The 23,199-nt window shown below is 36.2% G+C and overlaps 2 protein-coding genes across 13 annotated transcripts in view; one reads left to right on the top strand and one right to left on the bottom strand.

Moving 5' to 3' along the window:
* Positions 1-101: 101 nt before the first annotated feature.
* Positions 102-22,134, bottom strand: Mgat1 (alpha-1,3-mannosyl-glycoprotein 2-beta-N-acetylglucosaminyltransferase). Of its 9 annotated transcripts, none has more exons than XR_002545185.2 (14): positions 21,919-21,971; positions 21,563-21,789; positions 20,674-20,798; positions 18,783-18,954; positions 17,429-17,540; positions 15,558-15,643; positions 15,239-15,466; positions 13,757-13,895; positions 12,654-12,882; positions 11,536-11,640; positions 10,836-10,926; positions 9,254-9,424; positions 7,322-7,544; positions 102-5,433 (listed from the first exon to the last, which is right to left on the bottom strand). XR_002545185.2 is itself a non-coding variant. In XM_022077012.2 (14 exons), exons 5-14 carry the CDS (start codon positions 18,930-18,932, stop codon positions 7,431-7,433), a joined length of 1,425 nt encoding a protein of 474 aa, XP_021932704.1. In that variant the 5' UTR covers positions 18,933-18,954; positions 19,523-19,731; positions 20,674-20,798; positions 21,563-21,789; positions 21,919-21,971; the 3' UTR covers positions 102-7,430. The 9 variants fall into 9 exon arrangements, 7 of the variants coding, with proteins under 7 accessions (XP_021932704.1, XP_021932705.1, XP_021932707.1 ...); XR_015535870.1 differs by having other exon boundaries at positions 102-5,294; XM_022077012.2 differs by adding an exon at positions 19,523-19,731 and having other exon boundaries at positions 102-7,544.
* A 412-nt stretch (positions 22,135-22,546) lies between these two features.
* LOC110836149 (CTD small phosphatase-like protein 2) overlaps positions 22,547-23,199 on the top strand; it is a 38,432-nt gene continuing 37,779 nt past the window's right edge. For 3 of the 4 annotated variants that reach the window (XM_087351579.1, XM_087351577.1, XM_087351575.1), the window contains exon 1: positions 22,547-22,871. The gene's annotated coding sequence lies outside the window, so the exon portion shown is untranslated. The remainder of the gene's footprint in view (positions 22,872-23,199) is intronic. The other variant, XM_087351580.1, reaches the window with a different exon arrangement.

Raw genomic sequence — 23,199 nt, 5'->3', positions numbered from 1 at the left:
TAAAACTGACTTGTCACAAGTAAAAAAGCAGTTTCTTAATGATTCAATAAATCAGGCAGTGAATATAGGAACAGTAGAAGGAAACAAAAAGGTAGTCATCATTGACTCCATAATTTATTTGTAATAGTACTCATTAACAATTTAACTTACCCCTCCAAAAAAAATTGCACAACTTAATATGTACAGTAAATATTTATACAGCCTAACTACAGATTATAACAACTTGTTGGCAGGAGTGTTGAACATTATCAACACTTGGAAAGCTGTGTCATGGCAAAAGTCAGTTGAATGAACATGTATGAACAGGACATTCTGTTTATGAATACTGCTAAAAATGACTTGGATGGCTAGTAGGGTGCACATGACATTAAGCATGAGACTAAAGCAGTATGTATAGTACAATTCATGGCAAGGAGAAAGCATATCTCAGTATCTGACTGAAGTAATATAAATAAACCATCAACAACCTGACCAAATGCACCCTCTTGCTCTTGCAAAGATTTATCATGTGCTGTTTCAGCTACCAATGGCTTTCCTCTCAAGATACATACATAGTACAGCAGAAAATCTTTTACAAAAACAGAGAGAGGATTTGCCCTGGGGTAACTAGCATCAGCGAGATTTCTTCAGCAGTCTGTCCAACAAAGTGCTAGTGATGCATGCTGTCAGATTCCTAGATGTTTCAGGCACAACACTGGTGCATAAACACACCCTGAATGACAGAAAAGTAGATTCCATGCCTCTGCTACTTTGTTTGTCTTCAAAATTTTCTAAATTTATGAATATGTTACAAGTTATAGCAGTTTTAAAAATTGTATACATTGTTAAATAAAATGGCAGCTGTTAATGATCAAGGTCAACAAGTAAAATATCAAGTTCCAGTAGCATTAAGAAATTCTAATGGAAGGAAATGGTCCTAAAGCTTGTCCCTCTGTGTTTTACTATTGGGAACAGATGTTTGGAAACAACAAAATAATTAATTTGTATAAGCAATGGTTAAATGTGTGAAAATATATAACTTAGGAGATGCAATGATTTGAGCCCCATGGGCCTGCATATGCACCCTGCCAGCAAGAAAATTTCTACATTTTTATGCAACTTAAATTAGATTAACAATGAGGCACTGACAACTGTTCACTCTTTGAACAGATACACATACAGAAGGCAAGACCAACCAGTCAGGTGTGAGAACTGTATCACAACCAACTGCTGCTTATAACTATAATTTGCTATACTCTTTAGTCAAAAAACTTTCATGGCCCACCATTTGCTTTGTATTAAGTGATTACGGTTTTGATATATCAATGCTGTTGACAATGTAAGAACAGTTTAGCATGACTATTTGTGAACAGCACTGACATCCTTACAAAATACGATCAAGAACATTACATCACTCAATAATAAATTAAAGTGACAATTACAAATGCAATAATATGTCAACACTGTTAATGCACATTTCTGATAACAATTGATGTTTTAACCTTTGTGCCATATAAGCATGACTTACTGGCTCCTCAACCTTTCTACCATTACTTTTTCTTACTATACTCAATAAAAGGGACCACAGATATTGAACAGTTCCAAATACTGTGCAAACCACTGACTTCGAAGTTACTATTACTCAAGAATATAATACTGCTTTGTCCTTAGGTTTTTGTGGCTGGAGTTCAGCATAAAACTTCAACTTTCAGGAAGCAGATGCTACAATTGCTGAAAATTATCCAACATTTCAGCAAATATTGCAATTGCAATATTCAGGGTGAATATGATGGTTGGGCATTTTCTGGAAGCCTTATACAGGACAGGATGTACGCAGCAGGTGGGATGTAACATTTGACTTAGCAGGAAAGTGGGCTGCTATCCAATTAACCAATGACTCGAGAACATTTGATTGTGGAAGCAAAATATAAAAGTGACTATAAAGTGGGAAGTGATTTTATGTAAATACATGGGACAAATCAATTGGAAGAACAGGATTTTGTATATTTTATTCCTTATATTTATAGACGGGGTAGAAAGACAAATTATTCTAAACTGAATGGTAATAAGCATTCCCTAAATTGAATCTACTCTTAAATTTTTTATTGATGTAATTATGATTTACATTTTCCCAAATATTCAATTATGCATGTTTCCAAATTATTTATTACTTGTATTATATTATGATTTTGTCATGAATTATTGTGGTGAGATATGAACATATACTTAGTTTTGGCTGCATTTTCAACTAGATCAGTCTCCTTAAGAGTATGTTTCTTTAAGTATTTAGTTTTTACCTAATAAATGAACTCATTAGCATAGCCCACAAGCTGATGTGACCCATTCAATACAAAGCAGGAGAGGTATTCTTGTAACTGTTACATCTTGTCCTTTGTTGTGTAGTGAAGTGGGTTTTGCTTTTAACTACATGTTGGTCCTAGGTAAATTTATGACAGAACACACAAATTATGACTACACATTAATAATAATGTAAAAGAAGATGATACAGACAGCAGTAGAGCAGTAATAAAGAGGGTGGAAATAATAAAAAGTAGCATCTTCTGGTGAATAAATTTATGTTATAAATTTGCAGGTCAAGAGTCATAGAAGATATTCTCTTTCAGTGTGTTGTGGGAAAATAAAAAAAAAATTGTATATCATATTAATACCCGTAAATAAGTGTTAGGTTTTTACTTATGAAAGGGAAAATCAGTATACAGGCTTGTTTATGAAACGAGCACTGATTTAACAAGCCTTCAAAGTTACCAGAGACATCTGCCAACATTGTCTACTAAGTAGATTCTGTAATTATAAGACAATGTGGGCATACAGACTGGTGTTATCAAAAAGCAGTTGACTACAGTTTTGGAATGTATGTGCTGCATTAGAGTTCTACCTGGGGTAGTTTACCCTTTGTACAAAATATCAGGAAGCTGAACAAATTCACAAATGAATACCAATGAACAATGTTGAGAGATGTTCACTCACAGACCAATGCTGAACATACATGGGCAGGAACCCCTAACAATTACCTTTACAGGCATGTTGCATGTATAACTACATGGAAGGCAGGACACTTCCCTCCTGTCAAATGTAATGATTTCTCAGCAGAACACAAAACATCCAGTCATGCAGTGTATCAAAGCCACGAATATAACCACTAAGAACAATTAACAAGTACCTGAAAACCATAATTCATCAGTGTCTCATCTTGCACATATCAGTTCATTGGTGTATGTACAACTCAACAATAGTTTGAATTCTGTGTAATAATGCTCAGACAAGTTTTGTGCCAGTAAACTGCAGATTATCCATGCAAAAGGTTTCTTTTTGAATAAAGTGGAATTACAGCCACCAGGAAAACTTGTACTACTATGAAAAGTCTAAACAATTCCCAAAAACAAGCACCCATTAAAAACTGTTTCTCAAAATAAGCATGAGATATGTAAAAAAAAGTAATGTATGAAGTTTTTGAAGGCACCAAACAGAATATTTTGGATTATCTGTTTTTTGATAATTCATGTGCCTTCTTCCTATACATTTACCCAGACAATCAGGAGCTTCTGGTATGCAATCAAGCAAATACAACACTTTGAAAATGGGTCAGATAATGCTGTAAATGTCCTGCCTTCCCATTTAAAAAGAACTGAAGGGAAAATTTGTAATGTCACATACTTAAGAAACTTCGTGAACTTGGACAAAAGAACTCCTAAAACATGCACACTTGGCAAGCACTTAACCTACATGATCTATCTACATACTGTATGGACACATGCACATGGGTCTTTTGCTGTTATAGCAGATACGCAGATAGTTCTATGAGCACATATTTTAAATTACTAGATCAAATGTTGTTATTCATTTAAGAAACACTCATATAATCTTAACTTTTAACAGCAGACATGTCACTAGTATCTGCATATACTTCCAAAGTTATCAGAAGACTGTAATGTCCTGAAGAATGATGTTTGTCCATAAAGTGGGACTATGTATTAGCAAACCATTGTGTTCAAATAAGATTAACAGTTATTTCAGTATAATTATGCATTTCAACAGTTCTGTCTGAAGGAAAGCAAACAAAAAACTTTGTCACCTGTGAAGTGTTATTCTCTATGAGCGGTGCTTTAAAATTGTTGTGTGCTTTGACGTTTAGATCTATTTACAATTTACAACTACAGAAACCTGCAATAACCAAACTATTATTTACACAAGACTGTGAGATCATAATGGTGGGAGCACATCACACTCCTGTATGATCCCAACAACTAAGAGCATCATCACACATATCAGGATCGAAAGTGAAGTCAGGAACACACAGTCTAAACAGAGGAGATGCATACAGTCAAAATGTTCCTTTCTTCCCTCATAAAAAGTTACATATTTTGACTGAATTCATACAAACAGGTAAGCTGAGCACTTTCAGAGTTGTTTACTTATCACCTAATAAATAGGAGCCAACTCTCTTCGATGAAGGGTTGAAATTAAAACTGTACATGGAGAAAATTAAAAGAAACAAGATAATTATAATCACTTCCCACTTTTGTTAATCTACCTCGTCAAGTGGAAGCCAGGCATTATCAGCTTCACACTGTAGTCCATTGATGGCCTCATGGTACAATATGGATTCATCTTGCCCACTGGATTTTCAGAACTTTCTCAAACTCTATATAAAAAAGCAGGACTATTCTGTTAGACAGGGGTGAGTGGTCAGCATCACGCCCCAGCCATAGGAAAGAACCCTCGTACCCAGTGAACAGGAGACTGGGTGGGCCCCAGATCCAGTCTGGATGAACATGCTAGAGGAAAAATCCTCTGCCCCCATTGGGGATTGAACACCAGTCATCCAGCTCATAGTCAGTCACTATAATAACTGAAATACCCCGGCCCCACAATCAAAATTTACAAATGCTCGAATAACGTACATTTAGTAACAAAAGTTTGAGATCAGATACGTAGCCAAAAATTGTCAAAGGTATAGAGTAGGTGGGCATTTTCTTTTAACCAATGATTAGAGAATATTTTATTGTTACAGCCAAATATAAAGATGATTATAATGTGGGAAGTGATTGTATATAAAGACATGGGACAAGTTAATTGGAAGCACAAAGCATTCTGGAAGAATGTGACACATGCTACACATATGTATGCTCCTTTTACTATCACAATGTGTTGGTACACTTCAAAGTAAAGCTGTGGTTTAAAAGTGCACACGTATGTCCCTCCGGTGGCAGGCTAGATGGGCTGATGCAGCACACCCATTGCAAATTTGTTAGAGAAACAAGCAGCCATTCAGTTCATACTTTGCATCAGTGTTTCTGTAAAAGTTCCTCACAGAAAAAGAATGTGATCATCAGTCAGTAGCTGAGTAGAATATGTATCAGGGTTATATTACTGCAGCATAAATTCCCCCAACAACTTCATCATATGTTGTGTTGTCCCTGACAAAAGGTTTCTCTGCCCAAAAGAGAACAATGAAACATATCACATATCCATGAAAATCACTGGCTTAATTCACAATGACATTGGATTCATGCAATGTTTCTTCCATCAATCCTCCAAAAACAAATCACTTCATTTTCCTGTACAAAGGTTTAAAAACTAAACATGGTTAATACAGTGATTTCATAGTGAAATATACTAACTGACTGAAATTTTATAGTGTACATATATCTGCTCACTTCCATATGATAAACTTTTGATGTTGCACGGTCTGACAGTTTATGCAGGCTGACTGTTACAACACTGACACTTATTTCTAATACACTGAATTCATCTGAACACAAGACTTTTAAGCATCCACTTCTGAACTTTATATAGTCTTGTAAGTACTTTGTTACAAACAATTAGTAAGGCTCAATTCTAACCTCTGGAAATCTGTGTAAATTAGAAAGGCATATCTGCCAGTATCATTACAACTAATCACATTTTTTAAAAGAGCAGATTCAACACAAAAACCAATGAATGCAAATTAAACACAACATATGATACAACCTCAAATCATCCATGAATATCACAAAGCTTCAGAAAACAAGTTATAAGATACAGTGGCAAATATGTTGCAAAGGTAAAGAAATTAATAAACAAAAATTCCACCCAAACATCTACAACTGCTTACACACTAATTCTACAGCTACAGTTCATATCAGTTCTCAAAGAGAGCAAGGGGTTGATTCACTGTCAGAAAATCAAGTACTTCAATTATATGAAGGTTATTCAAAAAGTGAGGGTAATAATGAAATATTACTGTATGATTGGCAACACTGCTGAGGCCAGGTCATGCTGCAGCACAAGGTCAGACAGTAACATGCTGTAAGTGTGGTTCAGTTGTCCATTTGTGCCAAGTGAGTATGGCGTAAAGATGACTACTCCACCAGAGGTTTTCACCAAGGAACCTGCAGCAGTATATTATTTGGTGTCTGAAGGAATGAAAGGGGCAGAAAGTCACTGACAACTGGCTGCCAAGTATGGACAGAACTCTCTGCCACAGTGAAGTGTGTATGAGTGGAGAAAAATGTTTGAAACAGTGCTACTGATGCAAACATGTATGAATGCCCATCCACAAACACAAATGAGCAAAAACATGGAGTATGCTCATACAATGATTCTTGGCAAATGTAGGGTAACTACTGCAGAAATTACTGCAAGACTGGACCTTAATGTCAAATGTTTATTTGTGCAAATCTCTAATGTAGCAACCATCCTTTCGCTACACTCATTCAGCAGAAGTGGATTACACCTGAACCACACTCACAGCATGTCACTGTCTGACCTTGAGCTACAGGCTGTAACATACTGCAGAAAACAATGACAGTAGATTCCTATACCAATTAACAACATTTTTTATTAAAAATATCCTAAATATGGAATGCAATGTGTAGTTTTATTTATATAATTTCTCATTAATTGTGTAATCACATCCACCACATGTCAAGCAGCACTGTTCAATGTTTCATATTTTAATTATTATATTATAACAGATACACACAAACAATTCTCATATCCATTAACTAGAGCTGATATGACTTTCAGTATAGTAGAGCACAGCAGAAACTAACCTTAACAGTGCATACTTGTAAAAAGCAGTATCCAATTCAGAGAAGATTAAACAGAAAATAACTCAAAAGGATAATTTCAGGAGCATATGAGGACTACTCACTTGTCGTGGAGCTAATCACAAAACCACTGTCAAATAATTAAATCTGGCTGCTATAGCATTTTGCTCTGAAATGGAAGAGTCAAGAGTGTCCTAAGGGGTGCAGTTGTTCCTCCTCTAATGTTGACAAGACAATCAGCATTGCTGCCAAAATAATGGAGGGAATGGCACTTAATAAACACGACGTACCTATAAATGATGTTCCTGAAGCTTTGTACTGCACATTAGTGTCCTGCATGTCAGCCACAACAATCACATATGTACATAACTAACAATGGGTCTTGTATGGTTACTGGTGCTAGCTCCACCCTGGGTCATAACCTTTCCAATTTGCATTTGGTGCCAGGTAAACACGACGCCCCTTATACAGGAAGCTTACAACACCTCGATAACCAGTGCGGGGGACTCCACTCTGCAACCCAAACACATTGTACAGTACAATGACAACAAGAAAACATGTTGATAAGAAAAAATTATAATGTTCTTCTCACACTGGAGAACTTGGGCCTGTAACCATTGATAATAGGTTAAGGAAACTGCAAGTATCTAGCAGTACCTCTACTTGCGAATCACTTTAATGTACTGTGACAGAATGTGTGATTTCCACTTTTGTATATTTTATACCGTCATGCTATGTGGTCTGTTACAGATGGACTACATGGCATAGATATGCTGCTGAAATTATTGTACAGTGGATGCAAACTAACTCTGAGCTTGGATGACTGTTACAAATACATATGTGGGAGGGAGGGGAAGACCATGAAGTGATACCACATATGGAGAGATAACCCAGTCCTTACCTGTATACTATTGGATGTAAAATTATTATGTTTAGGCTGCAGAAGTAGCACATGCAGGTAAAGTGTTTTAGTTGTTTTGGTTCACAAAATACAGTGTAGAGTGTATCAAAATGGCATGGTATGTGCTGAAAATGTTTCTAGTTACAGTATACCTGCTCAGACACTCTTTGAAATCGAGCTTTCCCCTTGCCCTTTAAGATAACTGAATTCCTATTACTTATCACTTATGACTTCAATGCCAACTCCAATGGGTACTGGGGTCCTATCCTGGGGGGTAAAGTGAGGTCAGGGAGTGATGCTAACCACTCACCCCCATCTGGTGCCAAGGTCAAGAATGAGTAGGATCTATAAATCCTCTCCCCTCAAAGACCTACATGATATGTAGCAGGACTATTTTTACTAAGATCTTCCTACTTTTTAACTACAGAAAAATAGGCATGATCTTAAGATTGCTGCCTTCTGGGTTCCAGCATCATGTAGATGTTTACAAACATTTCACAGGTATGTGCTGCCTCCATTATAAAGGTCATTGCCCTGATGGTTGAGGCATCAAATACCTCTGAAGCACTGGTAAACTTCTACCAGACCACATAGTGCTACAACCCAGAAGACAACCATCTTTATACCCGCCACCGTGAGAACCACAAATCCTACTTAGACAGATGATCTGCTCTGCCAATGGAGAGCACTTTAGTTAGATCTAATCTTAAGACTGAGAAAGTTCAAACACAAACTTTCATGTCCATTATAATTAGCAAAACAATGGGTTGTTATTGTCGAGAAGTTTTTCTTACTGTTTAACTAGGATGTAGTACTGAAACCTCATTGGAAGAGCTATAAATAAATGCACTGTACATATAATCCTCTATCAAACTCTACATCTCCACTTAAAGGACTACATTCACAATCTTGTATTAAACATTTTAATTGTAGACACAATTAATATGTTAGGATAGACTATATAACAGAGACAGCAGAAAAAACAAAGATATATTGGTTCCAGGAAGACAGAGAAATAGAAACATGATATTTGATATTAAACTGAATGGTAGTATGGAAACAATGGAAGAGAATTTTAAACTGATAATGTCTGTCTTCTGGCTCGCAGCACCATGTGGTCTGGTAGAAGTTTACTGTTTCAGAAGTCCCTGCTACCTCCATCATCAGTGACCCATAACCCTGATGATGGAGGCAGCAAGAACCTCTAAAACACTGGTAAACTTCTATCAGACTACACAGAAGACAGCCATCTTTGTACTCAATGCTGTGAGAACCTCAAATCCTCTTAATTTTGAACTGGTTACTACATGCCAGCACTCACCCTAAAGTCATCCATGAGACCAAGCATCTTGGCTGTCCTCTTGTAGATGTCATTTGTGTGGTAAGGAATGCGCACAGAACCTTGTGATACAATGGAGCCACTCTTCAACTCCTGGTATGACACCACCAAACTCTCATACACTTGCTTCACAAACTGGACGTCATAGTTATCCTGCACACAATCATTCACATTGTGTCCTTACTTTACCACGTCGATGTCAAGTCATTCTGACACAACTGTATCACACTGCTATACAGTTTTACATGCCATGCTATTGTATTTACTACATTTACAACTTAAGACAACCTTGTTACTACGAACCATCTTCCAGATGAGGAAATAAAAAAGGAAAATTATAGAAAATATTTTCTTCAGCAAGAAAGTATTATGTTGAACATTTGGACCACTTTTTTTAGTTGCACAGTTAAAACATGTGCATAGTTCACTATCATGTCTAAACATTTCATGTCATTTTTTTCTAAATACTCTGGACAACTTACACATTACTTCATATCCACATAAACACTATAAAAATTTGATAATACAACACCATTTGTCTCATATCTTCTGACAACCTGACTTAATTTCCATAAATAGACAATTCTATGGTAAGTAAAGTGTTATTTTGACAATAAAATATACCAGTGAATTAGAAAATATTCATAATGCTCATCTTATAATCTTTATTTTGTGCTTTGTAATAATATTTCTGAAGTTATATTTCTAGGAATTACAGGATAACTTAACCCTACTCAGGATACTGAAGCAAAGTAGCCCCACAGTATTTCTCTGGAGTCTTTCTACATTCTGATCTCCTGGAACATTTCTATGATTTTAAATATGGGTTGCATTTACAGGCAGCAATTGGGAGCTTGTCTATACACAACTATATACTAGAAAAGCCCCAGGAGAGTTTGGATGCTATTACAAATGGTACATTTTCCCATCACAAACCTGCAGACCACTTCAACATCCCTTATCAAACAATCTTCAATTAATTAAAAAGTAACACACTTAAACACCAAGAAAGCAACCAATATTTTGAAGAACAGACCTTTGTATCCTATGTCCAAGTTTTCAGTGGTTTTGATTTCCCTCTAACTGCATATAATTTATGTCCCATTATTAAATCTTACCTAGATCAATTAGGTGGTGCACTGAAATGCTTTCCAAACGCATTCCTTGCTAAGATGGGCCGGGTCTATTTTAGAGCATCAACCTTAACTGAATGAAAAATTTGCAGCCAATACCAAACAAATCAGAGCAGCCACTGATAAAATACTGTGCAAATTACATTAGCGATTTAGAGGAAATCAAGACGTGCCACCAGGAAACATAATTTAGATGGCATGAACGCAACTAACAACCCAGGTAATAAGGAAGTGTACTATCATCATGGTACAAAATACCCATAGGCAGTGGTGTAAATACCTCCAAAGAGTAAACTTTTAATATTTCTGTCTATTCTGGATGGTACACTTTTATAATCCTTTTAACATTTATAGAGTAACAGTTACAAACATGATTCATTCATACATCTTTACTTCTACACATACTGACTTACGTCAGCTACTATGCTTACCTTCAAAAGGTAGGATAAGTTCTTCTGAGTAAAAGGCACAAACTTTTCATTAAGTTTTATATACTTGAGATGTTTCTCGTAGAAGTGGCCACTGCAAAAAATTAATTAATCACATGTGTGATGGACTGAATGATACAACCAGTAAAACTGAAAGGAAAAATTTAAAAAATCTTAGTGATTATGTATCTGAGGAAACGTGACATTGTAACCAGCCTCCTCTGAAACAGATGCTACAAGTATCATGACATAACAATGTTCCTTCATTATTGTCCGTTGCTGAAATAGAGATTACAGGATCCATTCCAAGAACTAACTTTAAAATGATAAATACTTTAGGGAAAACAATGGAACAGTACAGTACATCATCTATCTACAATCTTCATGACAAGCTAAATTCAAACAGAAGAAAAATATTATACAAGTCTTGATCAAAAAACCTGGTAAATGAATGATGTCACCATAACAGGAAGAACTAACGGAATTTCTACTAGATACCACCCTCGGTTGCACTGCAAGGCTGATATGTATGAGCAGGTGTGCGTTGCATTTAACTGGACTGTCATTTGATTCAACTCAAGTAAAGTTGACCTAAGATTTGAACATGTCACATATGCATGTTTTCTTGGACCAATCAAACAACACACAAATCACAAATACTTTGTCACATGTACGTTTCTAGAATGTTACAATCACAACTTACTTGCTGACTCCTATCTTGCCAAATGTTCTTGTCCTGGATATCTCAGGTCGAATGCAGGCTCGGTTACGTCTCTGTTCAGGCTGTCTAACCCAGTCATCCCAGTAGCTGCTCAAAACAAGTCACATTATGAAGCTACAGCTTTTACCACCGCCCAGACAGCGGAAAAAAGAAAGGGAACTGCAACTTGCAGTATAGGAATAAATATCAAACAATTAATGATGCCAACACACAGAAGCATTTATCTATCAAGCTCCAGTACAATCCAATTTATTTAACCACCATCTACATTGCTATCCTCCCACCTCATATTCCATATAACTAATTTTCAAAATATTTCCTAAATTTTTTATGGATATCTTCTTAACTACGTCAGCCTACAAAAGTGTGGCAAATTACATGTACATGGAAGATTATGACAAAAATGATAATGAAATTAACAACAGAATAAACAACAAAAATGCATGCAATCATTTAGTGCACAAACTGTTTTGTATGTATATGAATCATGGTCTCTTACTTCAAGAACATGAATTCCAAGTGTCTGAAAATAAAGTGCTTACAAAAATATTTGGATACATGAAAGATAAAGTAAGTGAACAATTCAAGATATTGCATGAGGAATTTTGTGATTTATGTCATCTAGATTGTCAGTATAACGATATCTGTGTCTTAAACGGGTTGTACAAGTGACTATAATAGGGGAGCTGAGGAATGCATATACAACTTGGTGGGGAAACTAGATGAAGATTAAGAAGTAGATCGGAGGATGTGAGGAACTGTGGGACACCTGGTTATACTGTCTGAATGTGACTTTGCCATGGAGCACAGATCCCAGAACAGGCATTGACAGTATTGCATTGCCCTTTGAATGTTCCCATTTCACTTGGTTGAATTTATTTTGTTCCCAAGCATTTACATATAAGCCACTTTCTAAAAAGATGGCAACATTCAGTGACAGAACTACTAGTATCCTAACTTAAATTCCCCAAACACAGTTGGTATATAATATATTTCACAGAATGTCCCTGAAGCAGTAAAAAGAAACCTGATATAGTTCATCACATTCAGCTAAAATGTTTAGTTTTCAGGAAAATGCTATGAAAATACGGAAAACTCACGAGGAGGGCCACTTTGGGGCCAGTTCGGCCCAGATCGACTTTGTGAGCATCCATCCAAGCCCTGGAAAGAAGTCAGTGCGGTAAAGAAGATCAGGAGCATTTTCATCCACTAGGCCGACCTTTCCATTGTCATTCCATGCAGACACACACCACAATGTGGGGTCTCGCTTTAAGATGGGGTATGTTCCCAAGAAATACTCAAAGAAGTCTGGTGCAATATCGAGATCATCTGAAATCAAATCAAAGTCTTCTGTGCAGCATTACCCATAAAATATGACTTTCATGTAACAAGAACTTAAAGTCACAGTAAACATGGTACGCCACACATCTGTGACGTTCAGCCTTGATCGGATACAGGGATGTGAAGTGCACACACTAGATCCAGAAACTTTCAAACTCAAAAATGGAAGTCCACCACATCATCCCAAAATACTAGATTACCTGAATGCAATAGCTATTATAAAGCTTTCTAGTTTCTCCAAAATCTTGAAAATTTTTAATGACAAACTTTTTCCTTGTAGCTCAGTTTTCTGTTTCTTTAGTACATTCAATCAAAACATTGTGAAATAATAACTGTAATAAATGTGGGTTAAGTAGTACAGCAACTAAAAAAATAATGTACACAATTTACTGTGAAATAACAATTTGTAACATAATTAAAATGTGCCACAAATGTCTGCAAAAAAAGGTCAAATTTACATATTACCATAAAATAAATATGCAACATATATTGAGATAAATGCATATCTCTGTCACTTCACAAAATAGTTGTAAGTCAGCAGCACTGAAGCACTATAAAATCTTAAATATTCCATCAAAATACCATTTAATAATGAATAGAACTTTTACAGGAACCTGTAGATAAAGATTACCTTAAATATCCCTAAAAAGGCTTACACTGTGTATATTTGGAATGAGACACCATTTTCTGACAAATCGATGTTATGTATTCTAAAACAAATGCAAAAAAACTAATGCCACTTCATTGTAAATTATGTAATTCTTATTAGATTACCTACTGTTCTGAGTTATCTATTCTACTGCAAGATGGAGTGGTTGATCCCCATGCTTTGTCTAACATGACTGTAGCCATCGCCTCTTACCTTCAACAATTATGGCAGTTTCAAAATTGAATTTGAAGAATGTATAGTTGAGAGCCCAACCATAGTGCCGTGCAATCTTGAAGTAGCCTTTGAACTTCTTCTCCTTTGGTGGCACTGTAATATCACTCTGGTCTGGTTGCTACATTAACAAAGACATAAAGTACTGAAAATCATATGAAACTTCTGTTGCATTGCTGTTCATATCTATGCACCACTGACCACATGGAGTGTTGCTGAACTAAAGAACCGTTCGTAAATGAATGAAGACTTTTAAATTTTTCCATTTTCTACAGAAGTGCCACAGAACTAATATTGGTACTTTTAGGTATCACGTTCAGTCTCATACAAACATTAAATTTAATAGAATTTTTATTCCTTTTATAAAATTAGTGGTGACACATCAGTCAGAATCTGGGACTGTCTGAACATTAGACCACCCAACTAACAGACTCCATCCATCAATCCATTATACATGGATTTTTTCATCCATGTGTGTTCTGCGACATGCATATGATAAGGTACCCTTTAAGAGGCCAGTGAAGTATAAAAGCAGTTGTCCTATAAAGGGTTAGAATGTTGTGTAATGTCAAGCAATTTATGACTTAAATTCGTTATGGTCTAATGGTCAGGGCACTATCGTAGCATTCAGAAGATCCTGGGTTTTATTCTAACTATCCCCACTAATCTTAAAACAATTTTAGAAATTTGTCAGTATGACAAAAAATCCCCTAAAGGATGTCCAAAAATGCCACACATATTAAACACACCTCAGATATTGGGCACATCACACGTAACATTAATATAATGAATCAAATACTGGCACATACCTTTAGAGAAACATAATTTATATGCGATTTGTGGTTTTCAGGCAGTGAAGAGTTTTGATTACCTTCTGGGACATTATGCAATGTAACCTTGTAGGTAATTATCAATGTCTTGAAAAAATTTATTGTCACCATCTTCAGAGAAGACGAGATTTTTGTTCTGCAATGTGAATACCAAAGCTTTGGAGGAATCCTCAAGATGGAAGACAAGTTCCTCAAAAATCACATCATCTACAAGACCAAACAGCATCACAATCCAGAAGCTCATGAGCCACATAATTTATGCTCCAGCCTCAAACAAATTTCCATAAGGCTCTACTTGAAACCTACACTATGAACAAAAATTTCCTGTGGTGCTGCAGTGTTACCAACATTCAGTGCATATAGTAATGTTTCATAAAAATAAATTTAAATTGTTCTCATAAGTTGTAGTATAACAGTTAGAGAGTTTCAGAGATTGGAAAATAAATAGCATTATGAAATGTCATTACGTTCTTACATTTATTTTTATAAAGAACACATTTTTGTACACACGCACACACGCAGACATACACACACAAATACTCAAAAACTTCCATTTCCTTACATGAAGTGGACATCAAGCTGAAAACTCAAAAATGACAGGCACAAAACCGTAAGTCATGATGTATGAGGTCACCTCAATGCGAGTGATCTCGTCACCATACAACTCGATGACATCCGCTGTGGGGCGGTGGCCACAGTCTTGACTCACAATGATGGGGAACCGTTCACGTGAGGGTCGATATTTGAGAAGCTGATCTATACACTTGCTGACGGTGATCCGATTGCACGCAAACACCAATACAGCAATCACAGGCCCTCCATCAGGCAGGATTTGCTTGGCTAGTAACCGCACCTGGTTTATCTACGCAGCATAACATGGTCACATAAGTTAAGTACTTTCAAATCAATTCACAGAAGGTTACCATCTCCTTCTTCACAACAGAATAACTTACCTGCTCATCCTCTTCTTCTTCCTGCTGCCTACCCAGCTGCTCCTCCTCACCCACACCTCTGTCTTCACTGGCCTTCACAGACAGCTCTGGATTACCAAACAACAACGTCTACTATAATGTCTACACAAGTACAGCTTCAATATCAAGAATAATAACATCCTTCACGGAAAATTAATAAATAATCAGCAAGCATCCATCCTAATTTCTGACTCTTATATTGAACTACATGATAATAAAACTACCATCTCTTCTGTACATCATGAGATCTATATCAACTCCTTCCCACATCAGCTCCTATTTCAGACTCATTCCTCTACCTAACTCTAGTTTCCCATGCTAACACAGAAAAATTCACTGTTAAACCCTCCTCTTACAACTTCACTAGCACTAACACCATCTACAATCACATTATCAGCACCACTGTGTACCAGTCCCAGCACAGCAAATCTAGAGAAAAAATCCTCTTCAATCAATAGCCAAAATCAGCAAAAATTCCCAGACTCTTAATCATCTCATTCCTACATTCCTACACACAACCAATCAAGCCAATTTTCTTCTAATATCTTCAGAGTCTGGCAAGGCAGGAAAAGCTCAGATTGTGAGAACTCATCTCCAAACACTTGGTAGGTAAAACATCTCCTGTATAGATGTTAAAGTCATCTCTTGGTTCTACATGATACATCTGATGAATGATACAATTCTGGGAATAGTTATATATTTTAATCACAAGATTATCAAAGTTCTTGGACTTCCTGCAAGACACTTTCGGTCCACGTGTGATTTCCAACCCATATCCTGCTTGCCACGGATGTGGACAGAAGTGGCCACCCAATAGTCCGGACATAAACCCCTGCGAATTTATCCTTTGGGGTTACCTTAAGGAAAAACTGTTTCCAAAAAAACCGGCCTCAATCATGCAACTCAGGGCTTTGATTGTTCAAATGTGTCGTGAAATTTCGGAGGATAGGTGCCATCGAGTAATCACGAACGTAGCCGTTCGTGTTTCGGAAGTTGCACGACAGAACGGTGGTCATATTGAGCATGTAATCCATAAAGGATAAACCTCCATGAATTGTTCTTTGTGTTCATAGATATATATGTCCCATTATATGAATATTAAAGCCTTTATTTAAACTTACAGTCGGGTATCATTTCGTGCGCCACCCTGTATCATAACTCATTAATAACCCAAAGACTTATCACAAGTAACTGAAATATCGCACCTCATGATCAAACAACTTAATTCAGAGGCACTCAATTATAGCTAATGAAAGGAGCTCAAACAATGACACAATGACTGGAAAGCACAATGAAAATCATCACATTTTGTACCACAAATATATAAAACCTGAAGTGGAGAGGGAGATTTGGGCAAACACTGAAGAAAATATTAAAATGTATCTTGAAGAAACTGAGTGTGAGGATGTGGACTGTACACATCCAGCGCAGGATATGATCCTCTAGCACTCTTGCAATCTGGTAACAAACCTGTGGAGTCCATAAAAGATGAGTAGTTTTATACCACCTGACTGTCTGTGTTTCTCAAAATGGACTGTTCTGTAGAGTTTGTACAAGAGAAAGCATGACAGTCACATACAAATCAGGATAAAAGTAAAAGTAAAGCTGTCCCACTATGCACCATGTAGGCACTTGGGGGGAGAGGTGGTATAGCTCCTACTCATTCTTGACCTCAGCACTAGATAGGGGTGAGTGGTCAGCATCATGCCCCAGCCTCGCTTTACCCCCCGGAAATGACCCCGGTACCCATTGGATAGGAGGCTGGGTGGGCCCCAGAGCCGGTCTGGACGCAGAGTCTACAGGAACATACAAATCAGGATAGTTGACTAAATGGCTATGCCAGAATCACTCACGCTGCTCCTTGACAATGCTCTTAAGGTCCTGCAGTAGTTTCTCACCATCTAGAAACTGTTCTTTCAGTTTTGACTCCAGCAGGTTCAGGTGTTCCTCTATCTGGTTCTGTTTCTGAAACATCAATATAAACATAACACAACAGGGTAATATGGTCAATTTGCTGTGAACACTGTGAAACATAATACAAGCTAACCCCCAACTATGCCATAATTATTCACACAGATAATGTCGCTGCATAATTTGCACACATTAATCTGCTATACATGTCCATATGTTTATTCTTTTATATAATTTATGCAGACATGACATCATACAGAAATTGGTACATACCGAAGAATATAAATTTCATTAAGAACTACAACTTTTGTTTGAAATGTTTTTCAATGTTATGAATATTAATTAATTATAAGGAAAAATAACTTCAGACTCTGTGCCATGTGGTATCTGTAGTCTGATTATCTTTACAACAATGGGTTTGTATCTGGTTTAATAGATTTTCAACCTTCAAGGTGAATGATATATGCAACACTGCAAAGAGCATGATGAAGATTATCATCATGAAGAGTGCCAGATGAAAAGCAGGACAAAGTGGTCACGATCTGTTAAGGTGCTGTCACAGCATATTGAAGAAGGAACTGCAGAAAACCATGAAAAGCCCTGAGATAATAAATATTCTTTGGCTGATAAGCAGGAATTTTATCTTATCACCCATAACAACTTTATGTGAAACATTAAGCATGCATTTAGTTAATGTAAGAAATATAGCAACATATTTCATCCATATGTGGCTATCTTCAGGCTACACCCAAACCTTAAATAGAAATTTTCTAAACTGTTTGCTACATATCTTATTTGTGTTACATCAATATACAAAGTTGATATAACACACATAATTTTGTAGTAGTACTGTATTGTTACAGTATATTGAGGCATTTACACTTATGTCAGTGTGGACAGCTGATTTTCTACTACTTCTACGTTCTACTTTTTTCTTAAAATCCATTCAACACGCATGTGACATTTGTAACAATATTACTCCAAGAACTTAATACTTATATAACATTATTGCTGCATCCAAATTACTTGGGATATACTGTGATTAAAAATTTAGTATCCAAAGTTTAATAATTTTTTAAAAATTCTTTTATAGTATGCAACATAGTAAAACAGGTCAGATAGTTTCTAATAAAGGTTTGGTTGTAGCCTGAAGATGCTCTTATATGGTTGAAACATGTTGCTATACTGCTTACATTAACTGTTTTAAATAAATGCATTGTTAATGTTTTGCATAAGGTTACTGTGGGTGACAGAAAAGATTCCTACCTAGTTCACAAACCTCAAGAGGATGCTTACCTGCAAACTAATGTTATCATGCAGCTGAGGAGTATCTCTCACCTGATCAGGTTTATGATTGAGTGGTCGGTCCAGAAAGAGGTAGTATGTCACAACAACCCACAAGCAAACACACACAAAAGTGACGCCAATGAATTGATTCTTACGCATGGCAATCCACCGATCACATCATCTGCAAAACAAATAAGCAACAAGTGGCATGAGTCCAAATCAAACATACTGACTGTAAATATTCCCAAAATGAGCCAATATTCTAAGCCTAGAATTCAACTCAGAAAGCAATTCATCATACAGTGCTACAGTATGCATAGCTGAAAGTTATTGTTCCCATGTGACAGAAAACAAAAGTTCCATTTCCAGTCTGACTCAATTACTAGGAATGAACACCAGTTTACCAGCGGTTTAAAGTACATGTTTTCTGGACAGAACTCAGCACATTCCAGGCATGAAACTCTCATGGAGTTCATAATTTATGACACAACTCCCTTTTTATTAAATTTACCACTATTTGGTTCAAACGCACAATCTCCAAATATTTCATTCCGAATGTTATTAAATACTTGAGATAACAGTTCCCAATAAGATATACCTAATTATGGCTATCACTGTTATGGCTGCTACATTTGCAAACACAAGATTATTGTTGTTTTATTTTCCTACACACAACTCTGGCAATGCAACTAGTAATGAGTCTGTATCATTACATTACATTAATTCTACCATATAAAACTGACACTCACAGCAGCAAATGGAGCATTCTTCTTCATTTCTGGTGCATACTTGAATTCAGCCATCTTTTATGCTTGCAGAAAATGTTTACACTGGTTTCATGTTCTACTAGGCTAGGTTGTACTTGTTTTGCTGATTAAACTGTCTCCTCTTACAGAGAAAGTGATAAATCCACAATCAATCAAAAGCAAACTACTTCATAAAATCCATTCTCAACTTACTGCAATTCATAACAAGAAGTACAAATTTCAGTGTAACATGCAACTGTCTATAAATTTAGGAATTAAATGTAATAACCACATGGCAGGCTTCACATTCACAATTAAGCATTTATAAACCAGGGTAGCTCAGTCAGGAAAGTGTATGACTACAGACTGGGTGACCAAGGTTATATCTAAGCAGGAGCAAACGACTTATCTTCTAGCCTCTGCATCCAGACTGGCTCTTGGGCCCACCCAGCATCCTATCCAATGGGTACTTGGTGGGGGGGGGGGGGGGGGGGGGGTTTAGTCCTTTCCCTTGTGGCAGGGGCATAACAATGACTGCTCACCATCTAGTGCTAGGGTCAAGAATAAGGAGCTATACCTCCTCTCCCTCCATGTGTCTCCATGGCAAGCAGCAGGTCACCTTAACTTAACTTTATTTTACTTCACTTCACTTTTGCAACTTTTATTGGAAATATCACTGTTGTGGATACTTAAAATAGTGGGGAAGCTGCAGCTTATTAAGCCATTTTGGAACAGGCAGTCTGGTTAATACTGAATTGATTATTACATCAATGGTTTCTAAATCTTTTATTATGTGTCAAATTCCCATACCTTTATTACCTTCATTATTTTTAACATTTTTGAAATAAATTTACTTTACCTTTCAGATCCCTGTATCAATGATGACATTTAACATGACTTAACAGTTGTAGACTTAACAGCACCATTAATCATTTTCGGATATAAAATTAAAATGAAATCAACGTGATACAAATCCTTGTAGACTTATAATTCTACAATTACAGGATAAGAAGTGATGACAACAATGAAAATGTATTCTTTAAAAGCATTCATTGTAATGTTACATTACTCAAAAGTACTAAAGTCCATCAGCTGAAAACACAAATCTACAGTTTAAAAGCTAAGTTCTAATATCTATTTCAATATTATCCTACCATCTACGTTTTGTTCTCCACATGATCTTCGTCCACAAGATGTTGTTAACAGAATTTTGTGTGCTCACGTCAATCACACACAACACGTGCAAAGCCCATCTCACAGCCACTTTAATTAAATATACCTATAACATGCAAACAATGTAAGACTAAATAAAATACAAAAGTAAATACAACAAACAAAGGTTTTAGTACACTGTTACCACTTCCAGAAACTTTTTAAGAAAGCTATTTTAACAATGAAAGATATACAGCAGAAGTTCAGCAAGAGTTCCTTACTATGAAACCTGACAATGACCGAAGTGGTGATACAAGCACTAACAAACTAACTTCATGCAACATTAATCTCCTTAAAGCTAACAACTGCTTGGCTAGTCAACAAACTTCCCACCTTTTATGCAAACCACAAGGTTCATTGCTGTGTTCACAAGAGGCTACTACTCGTCCGTTCCTGAGCCAGATCAACCCAGTCCACACTCTGTCAAACTACTTCAAGATCAGTTTTAGTATTATCCTATCATTGATGCCTAGGTCTCTTTTCTTCAGGTCTTTCAAGCAAAATATTATACATTTCTCATCTTCCCCATGCATGCTACATGTCCCCACCCATCCCACCCTCCTTCATTATTTGATCATCCTCACAATACAGTACTTGGTGAAGAACATAAATTGTGAAGATCCTGATGAAGCAATTTTCCCCAAATTTAGTCTGATGTTAATTTCCTCATGAATTATTGTAATTCCAAAATATTGAATTCTGACACATTTTCAGGGGACTTCTTAGCTACATCTATATAATAATTTTGTAATGTAGCATGGTGATGAAACACAAGCAGATACTTAGTTTTCTGTGTTTACTTCTAGACTAACTTTCTAAATGATTTCTCACCAGTGGTTTGTATGTGGAGAATGAAAGCTCAATAAATGTATAATGAAATGTCACTGCTATCAACATCCATTCAGCTCACACACGATGCCGACAGACGTCAACTTAAAACACGCTACTTGCTCTCACGAAATTGTTAGTGTCTGTGGCTTGTATACCCGGCGACAAAATCACTTTCGTCGAGTTGGCACACATCTTCTGTACAAGTCACAATTAAAAAGTATCTGAAACTTAAATTCAAAAACACAAATCATATACAGACTAATAACTACTTTAAACCAAGAAATGGATACTTAACGATATGAAAAATAATGTAAGGTAATAAATTCGTTAGTATTTTGTAAAATAATTTTTATTACACGCCAACCGAGATACATTTGTACGCAACGACCTCACGTAGCATACTTACAGCAAACCCATGGATTATATAGCAAAAGGGCTTGTGTTTGGACCATGAAAGTAGAATTAAAAACAAAAATTACGGTTGGGTAACCTGAGTGGTTAGAAATGCAGTAATATTTAAAACTTTTATGATTATTTTAACGAGTGCTTCGACAATAAACATGCTTTACGCAAATAAATGTTTTAATAACATTCATTAGTTTTCTTCAGCATATGAAATCAATTGATCGATTAAATAATAAAATGAGAGTCCACGGCAAACATACTATTTGTGTGGTTATATGTCGCGGAAATTAACTGCCTAATCTGTGACCATGGATCGTAAATGTATTGATTCTCTGCAAGGTTCAAAGATCGATATTAAAGTTCAATCGATTTCGTACCTTTTACGATGGTGCCATCTGGTGGAGCATTTAGAAACTTAGATTTGTAAATTATATGAAAATAGAATATAATTCGTAATGAATTGTTCACTAAACTAGATCATGGAGGATGAGTATATTAGGTACACATTAATATGAATATATTTAAATTATTATGAAAATTACTCTATGTAATCACAATGTACACTTCATAGTGGCTCCGGTAGATGGAGTGAGCTTCATGCGTGCTGTGGTTGGTGTGTAGTTTACATAAAAATATCTCGCTGTATTATTATTATAATGTTTCTTTTGTGTTGCGTACGAAGAATTCCTAAATAGTTTTCCTTACACCCATTTAGATATTCCGTGTCATTCACCAAAATCGCCTAGTGATCGTGTTTGTTTAGTTCGGTGTTTTTCGCGGTTTCTTGAGCTTGGGTCGCCATGTTTGTTGTTGGCGATGGAAAGAAGTTGTTCTCGGCAATTCCTTGTGAAGTGTAGGCGCTGAAAACATTGCTTCTTTGACCATTGTGATTAAGATTATTAAGGTATGTGAATATTATTGTACTCTTTATTATTAAATTATGCTAAATTCATTGTAATTATATGCATTTGCATTTAAAGTATGAGCTTCGGATGTCAGTTCATTTGGATCTAATACTGAAGTCGTGACCCGCTGAAGATTTAAACCATTAACAAACGTTCATGGATGTGATTGGCAGTAAGAATATAGAAAGACCGCCTTCATAGCAGATGATGAATGGAAGTAAAATCAGGTCATTTGTAGCGATTTGTATATATTATATAAACGGTCACATGCTCTAAAATACCACGTGCATTTGTGTCAGAATTTTTATGCGCCAGTGTTGTGTTTAC

The sequence above is a fragment of the Zootermopsis nevadensis genome, unplaced genomic scaffold (assembly GCF_977971745.1).
Source record: "Zootermopsis nevadensis isolate Lab colony 2312 unplaced genomic scaffold, Znev_1.0 Znev_ptg000019l, whole genome shotgun sequence".
NCBI lineage: Eukaryota > Metazoa > Arthropoda > Insecta > Blattodea > Termopsidae > Zootermopsis > Zootermopsis nevadensis.
The sequence above is the reverse complement of the archived record's forward strand: the minus strand, read 5'-3'. Positions and strand labels throughout refer to the sequence as shown.